Source organism: Camellia sinensis, chromosome 5 (genome assembly GCF_055761805.1).
Source record: "Camellia sinensis isolate YWXY chromosome 5, ASM5576180v1, whole genome shotgun sequence".
Classification (NCBI taxonomy): domain Eukaryota; kingdom Viridiplantae; phylum Streptophyta; class Magnoliopsida; order Ericales; family Theaceae; genus Camellia; species Camellia sinensis.
The window spans coordinates 204438044-204456834 of record NC_138965.1 but is presented as its reverse complement, the minus strand read 5'-3'; the positions used below and the strand labels follow the sequence as shown (position 1 = coordinate 204456834).

The 18791-nt window shown below is 35.1% G+C and overlaps 1 protein-coding gene across 1 annotated transcript; it reads left to right on the top strand.

The window, feature by feature from the left end:
- The first annotated feature begins 8910 nt into the window (after window positions 1-8910).
- Window positions 8911-11815, top strand: LOC114275514 (cyclic dof factor 1). The gene is made up of 2 exons (XM_028217556.2): window positions 8911-9427; window positions 10292-11815. Exons 1-2 carry the CDS (start codon window positions 9185-9187, stop codon window positions 11459-11461), a joined length of 1413 nt encoding a protein of 470 aa, XP_028073357.2. The 5' UTR covers window positions 8911-9184; the 3' UTR covers window positions 11462-11815.
- Window positions 11816-18791: the final 6976 nt, after the last annotated feature.

Sequence of the window (18791 nt, the reverse complement as noted above, 5' to 3'; positions counted from 1 at the left end):
CTATTATCTGTTATGGAATGAATGATGTAATGAATTTTGGAAAACATTCAACTTGTTATCTGTTATGGAATGAATGATGGAATGAGTATGTGAGCAACATGACTTACTGTTAGCATTTTGGTTTAGGAAGTTTGTCTGTTAGCAAGTTAGAGTATGGCAGTAGCATCACACTCAGGAGTCTTCATATGCATATATATTGCAAATGATTTTTTCCCTTCAGGTTTTCTATGATCATCAGTAGTTTAAGTAAGTGAGAATGGTCTCTTTAAGCATGCTATAGTCTGTTTTTCTCTTTTAGTATAGAACCTTTAGAGTATGCATTATTTGCAATTTCCTGAACCAAAGATCTTTTTGACTTAGCATTAATACATTAACATCCATACCAGTAGATCCATATCAGCAGCAACACATGAAACAGAACTAGAACAGAATAAGGAGATAAACATGGACAGCAATACATTAACATGCCAATGGGTCTCGCTTGTCAACCTTTCGAAATCCCTCTTTGTTACAAACCAAAAGTCTACAAATAAGTTGGTTAGTGAACTTGTTCTTCCTACAATAATCTCTTCTTATGCTAAACCCCATTCTTCCTCCATATGTATTATAAAAATCATACGCACATTGTTCAGAATCAAATGTCATTCCCTGTTTTGGCTTCCAAGAACAATCATTCTCAGGTTCCATATCGATATCAAAATGCAACTGAAAACCCATATAAATAAAATCTTAGGTACGTAAATTAAATCTTTATTTTAGACACATAAAAACATAGTTTCAATTTGAAAAAATATTCCAACCATAAAAACTTAGAGACTAAGTTCAGTTTTAAAAAATTCCAACCACACATTTTTGGGAAGAGGATATGTTTCAAGCTCAATCAAACATAATCAATAATTCATTACACAGATAATGTCTCTAACATAGCAATTTGTATCGATTGTTAAGACAGATAATGTTAAGCTCAAATAAGTGTCTGGTCTGTAATGTTTGAGCTCAAATATTAAGTGTCTGAGACATAACATTATTGTAATTTTTAAGCTTAACAGACATAACAATATTTGAGCTTAACAGATAATGTTAAGACATACCAGACACTTGTTAAGCTCAAATAATTTGTTGAAAATTGTTAAGCTCAAATAATGTTAAGCTGAACCCATTGTCAAGCTCAAATATTGTTTGTTAAGCTCAAACATTGTTAAGCTCAAATTATTCTGCATATAAACATAAAAATTAAACTACAGACTAGACATTGTTTGCAAAATAATTTTTAAGCTCAAACAAATAATCCACGGCTAAGACAGATAATGTTTCAAGCTCAAATAATAAATTACACAGTGTGAGGCAAAGAGGAAGACTAACCTCTGGTTTGCCAAGGACCCACCCACCCAGACAGAATTTGTTTCGATTTGAAATTGGGTTACCGTCGTCGGATCTGCAACGACGTCGACAGTGGGTCGCCGCAGGTATTGGGTCGCCGGTGAGGGTGGAGGAGAAGGGGTGAGTGTAGGCTGTAGGTTGTGTGAGATGAGTGCGCATAACCTCTGTGAGAGCCGTGTTTTGTTTGGGCGGGAATGGACGAAAATTTCATTTTTTTTTTTTAATCTCAGCCATTGGATGTGCAACGGCTCATCTGAGCCGTTGCAAGTAGGATCTGGATGAGGGTTCTCAAGGAGGAGATCTGAACTCAGGCGATCTCAACTCAACAAACCTACACCCAAATTCTCATTGCGATGCAAACCCATAATTGAAAGCTCCTCTTCAAAACGCAGCCTTTACAAACATGCCTGTTTTCTCTCATTCCCCGACTCGCCGGACCTCAAAAAATCGCCGGCGACTTCGAATAACCTATCTAAAAGCCCCAATGCTATTGTGTGGGTGATTTTCCGACCACACTGCCCGCTTAGTAACTAGCTGGAGAGCACTAGCAGAATAGATGGCACCTGACTGACCTGCAACAGAAATATAAGAATCCCGCGGTGGTTTCGACCACCCGGGGGCACTCCGACGATCAAGTCAGTATATCTCTCAAAGATAAATCAAGTACTAAACTCACAAGCTTGAGTATCCAAAGCATACCTTAGACCCATGGGGGTGCCTCTCTTTTATAGCCAATACAATCCTAGTCCCAATAGGAGCCTGACCCTAATGGACTTAGGATTACTGCTAATCTGGGACTCCCAGTGGGATTAGGATAAACTCTCTAAGAGTCTTATCTTTACCCAAACTGAAGTCTTTTCTCATTCTAGGACTCTTGTCCTTTATCCAGGTTGAGTTCCCTTTTCATTCTAGGACTCTTGTCCCTTATCCGCTTATCTTGGATTCCGATATCTTCGGAGACAACCTCGGCCTTACCGAGATCACCTCAGCGTCACGACCAGAACACGTGGCACCTCGGCTGACACGTCGGCATCACCTTGCCACGTGTTGATACTCAGAAAATATATCCCTACAACTGCCCCCTAGGTTCTATTACCTCGGCATTCTGAGGTGATGGAACCTACACTGTTTGTTCATCTGTGCCCCTCTGTCCGAGATCAAACTTGCCGACCTCAAAGTTCCTTGGACTTTACTGTCCACTTGTGTCAAGAATCAAGTTTCATGCTTTCCAAGTTGCTTGAAATCGCACCTCCTAGCCGAGGTTCTGGTTCCATTAATTCGTAAACTCCAAGAGCTTTGCAACTGCTCCACTCACACTCTCTGGTGAGTTCCTGATTTCCAGTCACCTATTTGACTCCGGCGATTTTCATATCGGCGTTCATTTCACTTTGTAGGTTCATAAACTCTTTACTTGCTATCTGTTGCCTTCTATTTTCGTCTGTCTTCAAGTTTTGAATTGTTTGAATGCCTGACACTGTGCTTGTCATATCCGCTTTCTGTTGCTAGCATCGTGTTTGGGTCATTACTTTCTTGTTCTTCACGTATTTACTTAGTGCCTGTGCACTTGGCTTTATTCTTGAACTTTGTCGTCTTTTTGACTATTTTTCTCTTTTTTCATTCAATCCTCTAGCTTCTTCTCTTTCTAGCTCTTTTGCTTAAATCCGTCATTTGTTCCAAGTTTTCAAGCTTCTGCAACTGTCTTCGTTTCTCTCCTCCGATGAAGCTTTACGTCATTCTGTCATTGTCGTCTGACTTCTGTAATTCTCATTCCGGCTTTCCTCTTTCTGGTAAGCCACTGTTCCTCCTAGTTTTATTTCTTGTTGCTTTCCAAGAACCTCTGCTTCATTGTTAACCACCATTATTGTTTTACCCGTTGTTTCCAAATCATCTTCTTGAATATACACTGTTCACATATCTGTTGATTTCTGCCACTGTTCTTAGCTTGACACACCTGTACAATCTATTTGTCTTGATTTCCTAATAGCTTCATCACCATTTTTGATTTACAAATTACATTCTTGTTTCTATTTTCTGTGTCTTTTCCCAGAGTTTTGCTTTCAATCCTTGCTTTCAAAATGCCGAGGTGCCAATCGCCAAGAAAAGCTTTGATCAAACTCTTCAGGAGATTGATGCTGAGCTCGTGGCTGAGAAGGCTGCTGAGAAGTTCTTTCCAACTGTCTTCTGGGGATGAGACACAACCTGCCGCTGATGCCAAGTAGTTTGCTTCTTTCTTGAAATTGATGCCGAGGTAACGGTAGAGAAGCTCCTCCAACTGACTGCCGAGGCTGAACCATCGTCGTCCGTCGAAGCAGATCAGTCCGACGTTATTGCTTTCAGTCCCTAGTTCTTTAAGGTCTTCATTTTTGTACTTGCCAACCTTCTCAGCTTTTAACAAGCTAGTTGGTCATCTCGGATGATCATATCTCGGAAACGTCTTTCAGTGTTATCTCGGCTATACCAAACTTGTAAATTGCTATAAATTTCAACAAGTGGTAGACTTCATAATCTTCGGTTAACTCATCTTGTAATTTGCTCAAAAATTTCAACAAGTGTTAACATTCCTTACTCCTTAATTATCATTCCTTCTCCCTGCCCCCTAATGTGAACATAAGTTGTACTTAGGATCACATTAGAGAAGTTGGCTTCGTGCCGTAGTCACAGACCTGATGTGTTATGCTTTCACCAATGTATTAAAACTTCTGGTATTTAATGCACCCCCTTTAGACCCTCTTTCTCTTGGCCTTTACAAACTATCATCGCTGTTTCTTGAAACATTTATTCCTTTCACAATTCTGGTCACCACTTCTGGCGTGCACTTAGTGGTTCTGTTCTAATCAAAACGACGTTTGACTCCGGCGAATCTTTTGCCGACATTTAACTTTGTGCACTCTCAGAATTTCAACAAGTGTTAAACATCATTTCGTTTTAACTTCGGTTTAAACATCATCTCGGCTTAACTTCGGTTTAAGCATCATCTCCATTTAACTTTTGGTTAAACATAATCTCGGCTTAACTTCGGTTAAGCATCACCTCAGTTTTTGAAGTTTTTCCTTTTTTGTCGCTTGTACTCTTGTACCTTTTTGTTTTTTTAGACAATGTAAGCTTTGCATATGGCCGATGTGCCTCCTTGTTCTTGAATGTCTAATGCAACTTTCCTTCTCTGAATGCTTGTGCCTTTGTCTTTTCTTGACTGCCTTTGCATGATTCTATACTTAAAATATTTTGCATGTCTTTAGTATGCTCTTCCTTCTTTGTGCAACCTTCTCGGGGTGACATACCTCGGGTATATAAACTGATGATTTACCTCGGCAATAACTTGTCCTGTAAACTTTGCATAAATTCCAACAGATATAAAACACATACTGTTTTAATTTCAACCTATAAACTTTCCTTAAGTTATAACAAGTGTTAAATAATGATCTACTTGTAAATTACTACAAATTTCAACAAGTGTTTAAACAATATACTTAGCTTTTACTTTAACCTGTAAATTGCTGCAAATTTCAACGGATGATCATATGTCGGCTTAATGTCATCTTGTAAATTGTTACAAATTTCAACAAGTGTTAAGCATCTTCTTCGGGTTAACCAACTTGTAAATTTCTACAAGTGTTTAACCAATAACCTCGGCTTTACTTCGGCTTGTAAATTACTACAAATTTCAACAAGCGAAGAGAAACAGTAATCTCGGCTTAACTTCAACTTGTAAATTGCTACAAATTTCAACAAGTGAAGATAAGGAATAATCTCGGCTTAACTTCGACTTGTAAATTGTTACAAATTTCAACAAGTGAAGATAAGAAATCAGCTTAACTCTAACTTGTAAATTGCTACAAATTTCAACAAGTGAAGATAAGGAATCAGCTTAACTCCAACTTGTAAATTGCTACAAATTTCAACAAGTGAAGATAAGGAATCGGCTTAACTTCGACTTGTAAATTGCTACAAATTTCAACAAGTGTTTAAACATATTCTTTTTCTCTCTGCTTCTTGCTTGCTGGATCCATTGTTACCTTGGCCTCGCTTTGGCAAACCGTTTCTTTTCTCATGTTTTTTATAAGCCTCTGCATCCTTTTGTCCGTAGGGTCACCAGAATCCCTTTGATATGGTTCTGTAGGCAAGGGATCTGCTCCGTGCATAGCTTCCACATACTCCTTTGTGGTCTTTACAACAGGTCTTCATCTTGGCTAACTTCAGTCCGATCTTGTGTGTTTCTTTTTTGTCTTCTAGGATCTGAGATTTGCTCACTAAGCTCTTCTCTTCTCGGGTTTAAGTGCCGAGCTCTTATCTTCTGGAATCTTGGATCTGCTTATTCAGGTTGAGCTCTTTTTTTTCTCGGGCCTACTCATCTAGGCCGAGATCATGTCTTCTGGAATCTTGGATCTGCTCATTCAGGTTGAGCTCTTTTTTTCTCGGGCCTACTCATCTAGGCCGAGATCATGTCTTCTAGGATCCGGGATCTGGAATCCGGGATCTACTCACTCAGGATGAGTTCTTCTATACTTGAATGTTATCTCCTTGGGAGCGCTCATGCCCCCTGACTTTGCATCCCCTCTAGAAGGGTCTTCGTTCCTCCGCAGGTATCTATTCTTCCATACCTGGAGGTCATCTTTGTTGTAGTATCCGCTTCGATCTGTTGTCTTTGGTGCGTCACCTTCCTGGCCGGCGTCTTTCACTCCGTGACTCTGGTCACGAGTTTCTGTGTTGCTATTGTCCCCTTCAACGTCGAGTTTGATAGATCTCTCATTCCCAACAGGAGCGTTGTCTCCAGTCTGATCCTTCTGTCCGTCATTGGCCATCTATTCTTCGTTCGATTCCCACAGACGGCGCCAAATTGCGTGGGTGATTTTCCGACCACACTGCCCGCTTAGTAACCAGCTGGAGAGCATTGGCAGAATAGATGGCACCTGACTGACCTGCAACAGAAATATAAGAATCCCGCGGTGGTTTCGACTACCCGGGGGCACTCCGACGATCAAGTCAGTATATCTCTCAAAGATAAATCAAGTACTAAACTCACAAGTTTGAGTATCCAAAGCATACCTTAGACCTATGGAGGTGCCTCTCTTTTATAGCCAATACAATCCTAGTCCCAATAGGAGCCTGGCCCTAATAGACTTAGGATTACTGCTAATCTGGGACTCCTAGTGGGATTAGGATAAACTCTCTAAGAGTCTTATCTTTACCCAAACTGAAGTCTTTTCTCATTCTAGGACTCTTGTCCCTTATCCAGGTTGAGTTCCCTTTTCATTCTAGGACTCTTGTCCCTTATCCGCTTATCTCGTATTCCGATATCTTCGGAGACAACCTCGGCCTTACCGAGATCATCTCAGCGTCACGACCAAAACACGTGGCACCTCGGCTGACACGTCAGCGTCACCTTGCCACGTGTTGGTACTCAGAAAATATATCCCTACAGCTATTATTCTTCACGTCCCTTCTAGAACATCTGCTTTGCTTCTCAAAACTGCAATGAGGATTCAGAATCAGAAAGAATCTTCACAGATTTGACAGATCAAGGCCAACTTTTGTATCTCAATGTTCACAGATTTATATGTAATATTTGTGTGTTGATTTAATTGGTTTGTTTGATTGGTTAATTGATTAATTAATTGGTTTGTTTCAAATTACATCACTACATATATATATATATATATATTGACAGAAATAATTTTCACAATTTATTGTGTAGTGCTCACTAAATTCCAATCAAGCAAAAAAAAAAAAAAAAAGTGAATAATTGGTTTGAACTTTAAATTTGAAGGCAAATTAAATATTAATTAAATTATTTTTTAGTAGAAATTATGTTGTTTTAAATTAATTTGTTAAATCAAAATCCTAATTTCATATATCAAAACCCTAAGTTCTCTCATTTGTTCTTCTCAAATACATAACTGTTGAATGAGAAATACTAAACAAAAGTTATATATAAGGTAAAATAGTCTTTTTACTTTTGATGTTAACAGTGTTAACTGTACAATTTAATCCAATAATCACAGGAGATTATGTGATGATTTTCAAACGTCGAAAGGTAAAACACAAGCGATCCAAATTACATGGAGTAAAGTAAAATTTGTCCTAATTAATAATTATAAGTGAATTGCAATAAGAGAAATAATTTTAAAAAAATAAGATATATTGTAAGCCCTCTAGAAGGAGCGTGGGGTAAAGAAAATGGTGACATGGACAAAACAAGGGATACAAAGCACTACCCTTTACACAAAACACAAGGGGTGGGGGGAATCAAGGAGTGTGGGGGGAAGAAAATGGTGACATGGACAAAAGAAGGGATACAAAGCATTACCCTTTTCACAAAACACAAGGGGTGGGGGGAATCAAGGAGTGTGGGGGGGAAGAAAATGGTGACATGGACAAAAGAAGGGATACGAAGCACTACCCTTTTCACAAAACACAAGGGGTAGGGAATCAAACAATTATACCCAAAAGAAAGATCTCTTCAGGCCACAAACAACTTATGGCTGAGAATTCACTCCCCACTGCTGACGTGGCAACCCCACATCTCTCACTATACTCTGTAAAATCACTAAGTGCCTACCTACCCAGAACCGATCATAAAATTAACAAAAACACTAATTATAAAATATATCTTGAGTTTTATTATAAAAAGCGTATGTATGGTATAAATTTAAAATTTAAAATTTAAAAAATTTTGGTTACATTTTCAATAAATGCAATTCACTTTTTAAAATTACTTTCTAATAAATTCAATGAGTTTATCCTATTGCCGTAAAACTAATTATATAAAATAATGGATAGATTTCTCACTGGTTCATGTCTCAAACCGAGTTTATCCTATTGCATGTATTTTTTGAAAATATTTTATTTATTTTTGAAGAAAAACGTAATAAAATGAATAGTTTATTGTTATTAGATTAACTTATTTATTTATATATTTTTTAATCTATTTTCTACACTATTATTAAGTGTGACAAATTTTTCAATCTTAAAATAAAATAGTTATACAAAAGACAAGTAAGAGTCAAACTCAAAGTCTTAAGTTTTATTAAGAAGATTTTACTATTTAGGTAACATACCTATTATAAAATTAATTTTTTTGTTATGTATTTTTATTTTTACTTATTTGAATTGTATATGTATAGCATGTGTCATCTATTAATAAATAATATATGAGAGACATTTTACAAAATAAATAAATAATAAAATCATAAAAACGAAACATATAATATACCTCACAAACCGGTCAACAGTATCCTCTATTCCAAGTATGAAGTGAAAAGAAAACATACCTATCAAACAATAAGACCCATCATAATAGAAATAGCTTCATTTCAATTGCTTCACTTACAATTCCTGTGTTCAGTTATGTGATAAGTTATTGGCAAAACCAAGATCAATTATCCCCTTTCTCACTCACTCATCCCCAACCCAATTCAACCCTCAAGGACACAATCCCAACCAAGCAACAGAGAGAGAAAAAGAAAGATTTATTTCAAGTCCAGAGAATACATCTATACTATTATAATTTGATGTCTATTAGTCTGGTAACTCTTTTTTTTTTTTTTGTTACGCGACAAATTTTTCTATCATAAAATAAAAAAATATTATTTAAAAACATAAACAAAATTTAAACCTAAGATTTTAAATTTCATTAAGAATATTTTTACTATTTAAACAATATATATATATATATATATATATATTATTATGTTACCAACTTCTTTATTATTTATTTTTTTTACCTACTTATCCGAACGGCTGTGTATATACATATACAGAGAGAGAGAGAAGGAAAAAGAAAAAAACTGAAAAACAGAGGAGAAGAATGTCGGAAGTGAAAGACCATGCGATCAAGTTGTTTGGCAAGACGATTCCATTGCTTCTCAACGAGCAAGTCTCAGTTGTTACAACACCTCTAAAAACAACAAAAACCCACGTTGATTCTGATGAACATGATGATGATAACCATCAACAACACCACTCTACCTCCCATCAAAATCTTCTTTCTTCAGCCTCTTGTTCGACGCAAAGTCAAAACAGAGTTGAAGATGTGCAAGAAAACAACCAGGTACTGATTTGAGTTTGTGTATTTCGATAATGGGTCGATTCGTTTCATTCCCATTTCATTTCATATAATCTGTTCTATTACATGTTCGACGAAAGTCCAACACCAACCAGAGGACTTTTTTTTTTTTTTTTTTTTGCAAGGTTTTGAGTATATATTTCTACTGAATTCTGTCAAGATTGATTTAAAACTACCAATTTTTTTACTTTTGTGACAATCAGAACTGAGTTGTGCTATAGTTGTTTCTTAAGAACTTTCTGAATTCGTACATAGAACCAGGTTTTGATTATTTTTGTTTGTTTTCAAACCAAACCTTTATGTTGATTAGATAGTATATAGAGATTATGATTGAATTTCGGATTTTAAAATTTTCTTTTTAACTTCAAGCTAGCTGCTACTTTTGTTTAATTTTCGATTATGAGTTACTTAGCAAAGTATTTTCTTTTTTTAAAAAAAAAAAAAAGAATTCCCATGCTGGTCCATTGGATTTTCTCTTCACAGTTTTGATTTAATTGCTTTGAAACCCAGTAATTATAGCATTGAATTGCACTTCTTATGTTTCAATCTTTACCATTGTTGACATGTTTTTTATTTTCTACTTTTTTACCAAAGAATCTTTGCATGTTTGTCTCAAACAAGTTCTGATCCAGTTATTTAACTGTTAATTTTGCTAACTTTTAGCTTAGCAGACTTAAAATAAATTATAAATTTCCAATGAACTCTGGAAATTCTATCCGTTAGACCTTCTTCTGATCATACTAATAATTTATTTTTTTTAATTTATTTTTTTTAAATTCAATGACTCAATTGGTGCATTTTCTTCTTAAATACTCTGTTTCTAACCCTATTTCTAAATGCTAATTTCAGAAACCTTCGCAAATTGAAGTCACCGAGACTAGACAGGAAGATCCAGAAGCAACATCATGTGAAAACCCGAAAACACCATCTGTCGAAAAAGAGCATAGTTCATCCATAGTTTCCAAGAACGACGAACAGAGCGAGACTAGCAATAACTCACAAGAAAAAACACTGAAAAAGCCTGACAAAATACTTCCATGTCCCCGCTGCAATAGCATGGACACCAAGTTCTGCTACTTCAACAATTACAACGTCAATCAGCCCCGCCATTTCTGCAAAAAATGTCAGCGGTACTGGACAGCCGGTGGAACCATGAGGAATGTTCCAGTAGGTTCTGGTCGTCGCAAAAACAAAAACGCTTCTGCTTCACATTATCGTCATATCTTGGTTGCTCAAGCAGATGTTGCTAATGGAACTGTCCTTAATTTTGGCTCGGACTCACCACTTTGTGAATCCATGGATTCTGCATTGACCCTAGCTGAGAAATCACAGAAGATTTCTGTTTCGTGTGGAGGAAGAGAATGTGGGGATGAGCGGTCAAGTAGGTCTTCAATTACAGGTTCAGATTCAGCAGAAAGGGGAGGGAATTCGATTTTGCAAGAATCGGTTACGACCAATTTTCAGAACTTGAATCCTCAAGTACCGTGCTTCTCGGGTCCTCCTTGGCCTTGTCAATGGAACTCACCCCAATGGAGGACTCCAATGCCTCAACCGGCTTTTGGCCCTTCTGGCTTTCCAATTACAGTTTACCCAGCACCACCTTATTGGGGTTGTGCTTTACCTGGATCTTGGAATTTTCCATGGATTTCGCCTGACCCTGCTACATGCTCAAGTCCTAATTCTCCAATCTTGGGGAAGCATTCCAGGGATTGGGATGTTCTTAAACCATCAAGCTCGGAGAAAGAAGAGGCCTTGAAAGAAAACAATTTGGAGAGATGTGTTTGGATTCCAAAGACATTGAGGATCGATGATCCAAGTCAAGCAGCAAAAAGCTCTATATGGTCGACACTCGGGATTAAGAATGAAAAGAAGGATTCAATCAACACGGGAGGTCTGTTTAAGGCATTCCAATCAAAAGGAGATGAGAAAAAACACATAGACGAAACATCTTTGGTGTTGCAAGCCAACCCTGCAGCCTTGTCAAGGTCACTCAACTTCCAAGAGAGAGTGGCTAATTGAATAGTGAAATTTCACCATCAATTTTGCTTCTTGCATATTCTCAAAGCCGAAAATGCATTGCAGCTTTGTTGGCCGGAAGACTATGTTGATTACTGACCTCAAATGCAGGACCTATTGGCGAAGCAGTAACGATCTGTGGTGATTAACCTAATCAGTGCATGATTTCTCTTTTTTTCTGTGACAGTAAGAATGTTTTTGTTTTGCAGTAAACTCGTATGTTTTGGGACCAAGTGTTCTTGTACATAATATATACAATTGAGGTAGAAAAAAAAGTGAGATTCTTGAATGTACCAATACGAATGTGATTTGGTATAAATATCTGTTGGTCTGAATCAGGAATTTCTTGAACATAAATCAGTATCATCCATCTGTGCTGTATACATATCTCATTCCATACACTGCTTAGGATATGCTATCAGGTTGTGGAATTGAGATGATTTATTTTTTTGAACTAAATACATTGTGTGCAAATAGGTAGAAGATTGTTTTGTTTATGTGATGGCCTCTGTGAAGATCTTTGTTTTTGTTAGACTAGCCTGCATCTTGGTAAATACTGGATACTAATCACTCAACTGTGGATCCAACTTGGTGTAAGGGTAATTTTTTCCATTTTTATATTTCTAACATTTGTGCATCAATTTCTATGTATATGTGGTTGAGGGACAGCAGTCATCGTTGTATCTCGTATAATCTTTCGGATCATATTGAATTTGTGTTTGTTCTTGTGTGTATGTTCTTTTTTGTTTTCATGTCACATTGATTCCGATTAGGTGTTACAAATTCGTAACACATTTAAATCTTGAATTTTTGAAATGATTTGTGGAGGAAAAAGAAAAGGAAGGGACTTGTATCCAATATAGTAATAATAATAAATAAATAAACTAAAGTTCTTTATGAAATTATATCTAAGGCCCAAGGTGGAAAATATTATTGTAAAAGTAGGGCAGATTGCAACAGATAAAGTTGGGAGGGAGGTGTGTTTGGTTTTGTAGGGCCTCACCTGTGCAGATAAACTTAAATTGTATGTCACAAAAGGCAAGCTAATCGCCTTTCACTTTCAAGCCAAAAGCATCTAAACAACAAAGGCCAAAAGGTAGGAAAAAAACTAAAGGATAAAGTTTTCTTTTTCTTTGTGCCTTCTTTTTCTGTTTCTTTCACATTTTCTTTTGTGTGGAATTTTCTGTGGAAAAATCCTTTTTCTGCGTGCTATTTTATTTACTAATTTATTTTGTTGTTTTATTTAAGGATAAATTACATCGATTTCTCTTAAAATTCTGAAAAAATATAACAAACTCTATAATTTTAGTATAATTAAATTGACTTCCCTTGAATAAGTTTAAATTTAAAATGATAAACAAATGCAGATAATGTAAAAATACAAAGATAAACAAAATAAATTATACATTTCATTCACCCAAAAAAAGAATTATATATTTTAATAAAAATAAAATTAAGTGTTATATGAATTAAAATTTTAAGAGAGGCTAATATTATAATGTTAAACTTATGGGGCGTATGCACTTTTTATAAACTTTCAATATAATTTAACCTTTATTTAATTATTTATTTTATCTTGGAGATATCAAAAACCTGATAGATATAGGTGTTTTTGAGTGATCAGTCCAGGTGAGACATTGAGATATTTCATTGCTGTCCATCAACATTGAAGGCCACATTTTCTGCATAAAATGAGTTGTTGTGGGACCTAATGCATGTGATTACTTTCCATCATCCTCACTTGCTGTTCCTTTCTTTCCATTTATTTTTGTCATTTTTCTTCATAACAGGCAAACACGCCTTTTTCCATCTTTCTCTGTCAAAATAAATTAGGGCAAATTACATATACATCCCTCCAGGTTTGGTTAAATTACAGATACCCCCTGAGGTTTCGAAAATTACATCCCGCCTCCTGAGGTTTGTATTTTCATAACAATTTACCCCCTGAGGTTTATATTTCATAACAAATTACCCCCTAATTTCTTATGCAAATATAACATTCAGGGGGAAATTCGTAATTTCTCAAACCTCAGGGGGTATCTGTAATTTTGTCAAACCTGGAGGGGTGTATATGTAATTTGCCCAATAAATTAATATTAGAAAATTTTCCATTGCTAAAAATGTGACAATTAGATGACAAGAAAAATCCTAACCATTCAAGTTAGTGGCTTCCTACGAATTTAATTTCCATTTTACAATCCAAAGAAAAGAACTAAATTTTATAATATTCATGGAGTTGTGTGGTTCTCATTGAAGATCAATTCTTTAATTTGTTGCAAGTCAGCATCAATCCTTAACTATTCCAATTGCATATGTCCTTGGAAAGGAAAAATTAAAAAATAAAAAAATAAAAAAATAAAAATGAAAGCTACAATTTATAAAGTGAAATCCTTTATCACATCATGGTTAGGATAGCATATTAAATTTAAGATGTGTCACGCCACAAAATAATACAAATAATTCATTTTATAAGATCTATGAATATATATAGTCTGTTTGGCAAGTTGGTTTGAGGCTATTTTAGTCACAAAAGACAAAATAGGCTATTTTAGCCACAACAAACAAAATATCACATCCAACCCATAATTATTACACCATTCTCTCACAAAAAAGTCAAAAAAGCCAAAAAGTCCTTCCCAAACCAAGTTTTTTAGCCCAGGCTAAAATAATTAAAAAAGCTAAAAACCAACCCACTTTCCAAACGAATGCTAGAAATGATATACTTCATTCATCAAAGTTTATATTACAACAGGTATTACATGAATTATACATCCATAGATATTCATTCTAAATCTACAACATATAACATTTGTTAATAGCAATAAAATAAATGTCCTACGGGTTTATATCTTTCCAAGACATAACTTGGTTACAACAAATGAGAGACATAAGCTCTATACATATAAAACACTTGGCTTGAATAAATATTTAAACACAAAATAACAAAGTAGAGCCTCCAGCTCCTAAGTCCTCCCAAGCTACGTCTTTGGAGGGAAATATATCACCAGTACCTAAAAATGGTTTTCCAAGTAGGGTGAGCCAAAACCCAGTAGAGATAGACTAACACAATATATGAGGTTTAACTAAGACATAAGTGCTACATAAATGTTTCACACTCATAACCAACTTACATTCTTTCCATGATCATTCAATATTGATACCCATATCTCAATCCATTTCCATCAATTCAATTCATATTAATTCAATTAATTCCGAGTCAATTCATAAGACAAGTTCATTGTTATCTAAACAATCCAAATGAGACTACAACTCAGTGATTCACAATTCAACACAACTATTATTCGAACACTTCAATTTTGCCATTTTATAGAATTTTCATCCGAGGGAATCGGCACCCATATATATACAAGATTTAGGGACTTTCACCTTGGACACTCTGGCCAACTTAATTTTAAATGAACTCCATCCCCTATCTCCTCCCAAACAATGATACATATACAATGTATTAAAAGTATCGTCATATACAATGACTATCCACAACACATACTCAATGACTTAATCATACCATCATATTCAATGACATGATTTAAATGATTAGTTTCAATTCACCTAATCCACATGCAATTTCTACAACAATCATGGCTATCCTCCACCGATAGTTCAAAATAGATATCTCTAAACAGATATACAATCTTTATAACAGATAATTTATCAAATTTCCATAGGTGTGTAATTAAACGAATCCAACTGCACCATTCATTCATTCTTTCCCCCAATTTCACATTCCCCATGCCAATTTCATTATTTATTCAAAATAATTATTCAATACAAATTAGGACAAATCTTTCCCTTTTTCAAATATCAATCCAAAGGCTGAATTTCACCATTTGAACACAAAGGAACTCCATATCCAAAACCCCTTACTCATTTAAGTAACCAAACATGAAAATCCCTATCTTCAACTTGAACCCAAACCCTAATTTTACCCAAATCACTCCCAAGTCTCATCATTTATACATAACAACGAATAACTAGGTTAAAGATTATAACAAAGTGTAGAATATCCCTACCTCAAGAGTAGAAGCTCAAAGGAGATGATGAAGAACTTCAAAAATGCTCCAAACTCGGTTTTGTTCAGATCAAGAGAAGAAGACTATAAAATGCTCTAACTCTTTAACAAAGGGACTAAGGTTGAGAGATGCTTGGATCTTAAAGTATTTGTAGAGAGAGAGGGTGTCGAATTAGGATTTTTAGGAGAAAGGAAATCAAAAAGTGATGTAAAAATTCTCTGCTACGAACTGATATACGTGACCTTCGCTCAAGTGAAGGAGTTGTTGCTCGAGCGACCAGACACAACAAACGACCTCGCTCGAGCGCAAAATACAAAGCTTCAGAAGTTTTACAGATGCATGCGCTCGCTAGAGCGAGCGAGGTGGAAGAAGCCTCGCTCGAGGGAAGTACTTCACCTTTCTAGAAATTCTGCATCAGGGAAAGAAACCTGAGGACTCTCAATTCTCGCTCGAGCGCAAGAAATCTCACTCGAGCGAAGAAGCCAAAATCTAGGCAAAAATAATATGGACCAACCAACAACCAACCTGTTCCAAACACGCCCAATGTATTCTAAAACCCAAATTCAAAGAGTTAGAGAAGGAAAATAAGACATGGATACAATATTAAACTACGAAACCTGAGTCTGGAGTATAACAAAAGTCAAGTCAAAACTGGAATCGCCATAAGATATTTGTAAAAAAATAAATAAACAGAGTGAAAAATTAATTTTCCTAATACTACTTGGCATCCTATCTCAAATTTCGTCCACCAAGTCCTACTATATTCAACTCGAAATATTATAAAATGGTGCTACATACACAAAATTAAATCACAAAAAAATACACAAATTTTTTTTTATTGTGTGATTTATATTTATTTTAAACAACAATGATTCATCCCCCCTTTTCCCCCCACCCCCTTTGACCCCCTCTCTCTCCCATTGGTTACATTTTCTTTTTCTTTTTCTTTTTTTTCCTACTCCTCCAATCACCACCCGCCACGTGACAAAGGGGGTGAGGGGGTGACCCCCAAAAGGGGGTCTCAAGCATTATTCTATTTTAAATTATGACTCACATAACAATCAATATAAATTTCAACGTCACATTATACTTTTTGTACATTCTATATGTCTCAATTTTATACAACTATTATTTCCATATATAATATAATAGATTGTATATCACACATATAAAAGTATAAAATTTACAAGATTCATCCCAAAATAAAAAATATATGTAATATATATATATATATATATATATATATATATATATTTACAATCAGTAGGGGGGAATGGCCCTGTTTGGTAGAGCTGTGAAAAAGTGATTATAGATTATAACTTAACAGATTATAGGGGGTGTTTGTTTCAGCTTTTCAGAGCCAACTTATGACTTTTAGCTTTGAAAAAGTTATTTTGGACTGTTTGATTAAACTTATTTCAAACAGCTTCTGATTCTAACAGCTTATTTTAACTTAAAAAAGCTCATTCTGAGAAGCTGCTCACCCCTTGCTTCTGATTATTAGCTTCTGCTGTGGACATGTTAATTTATGGTTATACTCTTTAATTTTTTTTATTTTTTATTTTTTTAAAAATAGAAAAAGACTCAAATGGACTATAGATTATTATTATTATTTTTTATGAGAAATGTAGGCAAACAAAAAATAAAAATTAATTGAAAAAACTATTTCACAGCTTATTTAACAAACACTACTCAGCAACTTAAATCTATAATCCAACAGTTACACCAAACAGATTAACAACTTCTGATTAAAGTCATAATCTATAATCTGTTAAGCTATAATCTATAAGCTGTTTTAACAGCTACACCAAACGGGCCCATAGTTTATAGCTGTGAACATAAGCTGTTAACCTGTTTGGTGCAGTTGTGAGATTATGAATTTAAGTAGCAGAGTAGTGTTTGGTTAATAAGCTGTAAAATAGCTTTTTACTGTATAATTGTCATTTCTACCCTTATGTGATATAAAAATGATTATTTTGTCATTTTTTTCAATTTTAATTTTCATTAATAAAAATTAATATAATTAGTATTAATTAGTATCAATTAATATAAAAATTGATACATTTGCTAAAAATGAATGGAAGTATTATTGTCACAATTATTTTTCATTATAAATTAATTAGTCTCAATTAATACTAAAATTTTTAATTAGTATAAATTAATATTAATCTTTAATTTTTATTAGTATCAATTAATATTAATAATCAACAATTGTTATTAATTAGTATCAATTAATAATTAATTTATTACAAAAGTATACAATATTAATTTATTAATAATTAATATCAATTAATATTGTTTTTTTTAATTAATATTGATTTTTTTCTTTTTCTTCAGAAATATACAATTTTTTATTTTTTAATTAATATAAAAATATACAATATGAATTTATTAATAATTAATACCAATTAATTTTTCAATTAATATTAATTTTTTTCTTTTTCTTCAGAAATATACAATTTTTTATTTTTTAATTAATATTAATATTTCTTTAAAACATGTAGGAGCCGGATATTTGGAATAATCATAAGCGCACTCTGGAAGGAAGATATTACACGGCTCTACACTGCACGATGAGAGTACCGAATATAATGAATAGGTCGAGTAGATACTGAACTGTGGAGCCGGATAGATAGGAGAATAACAAGTGACAAATGGGCCTGGTCACAAAGCCCAGGGAACAAGTATAAATAAAAGAATAACCAATTGAGAAAGGGGGGTGAGAATTACTATTCTTAACTTAGAATACAAGCTTCCTCGAGTGTAGATACTAACTTGCCCGTCGGAGTGCTAATTCCGGCACCCTCGACCGGAGTGTTTATTCTTTTTTAGGTGACCAGAAGAGGATCATGAGTGTTCCCCAAGATCGGAAGAGTATTTCCAAACCACTTCCCCACAATTGGCGCCGTCTGTGGAAATAATGAAGCACATCCATGGCAAGCGTGACAGAAGATCCTCTGACAGTCACTGTCGACCCTATACCTCACGATGAAACTACTCCAACAAGTTTGCTTGGATCAGAGACTATCGCTGCACGACGTGCCTTGAATTTCACCTCACCCTCGACTTCGGAGCACGAGACAATGCAAGCGATCATGGAACAAGTAAAGAAAAATGAACAGAGGTTGGAGAACATGATCACTGAGAACGAACGTCTTTGTGAAGATTTGGCCTTGGAAATGGCGAAGTCCAAACAAGCTGCGCGCCTAAATCCGGAACGTTCTCCGACGGCAGGTGGTCGATAACCTCGAGCACGACAAGACACTGATAGCGACTCTGGCTCATTATCCGCGGAGCCCAGG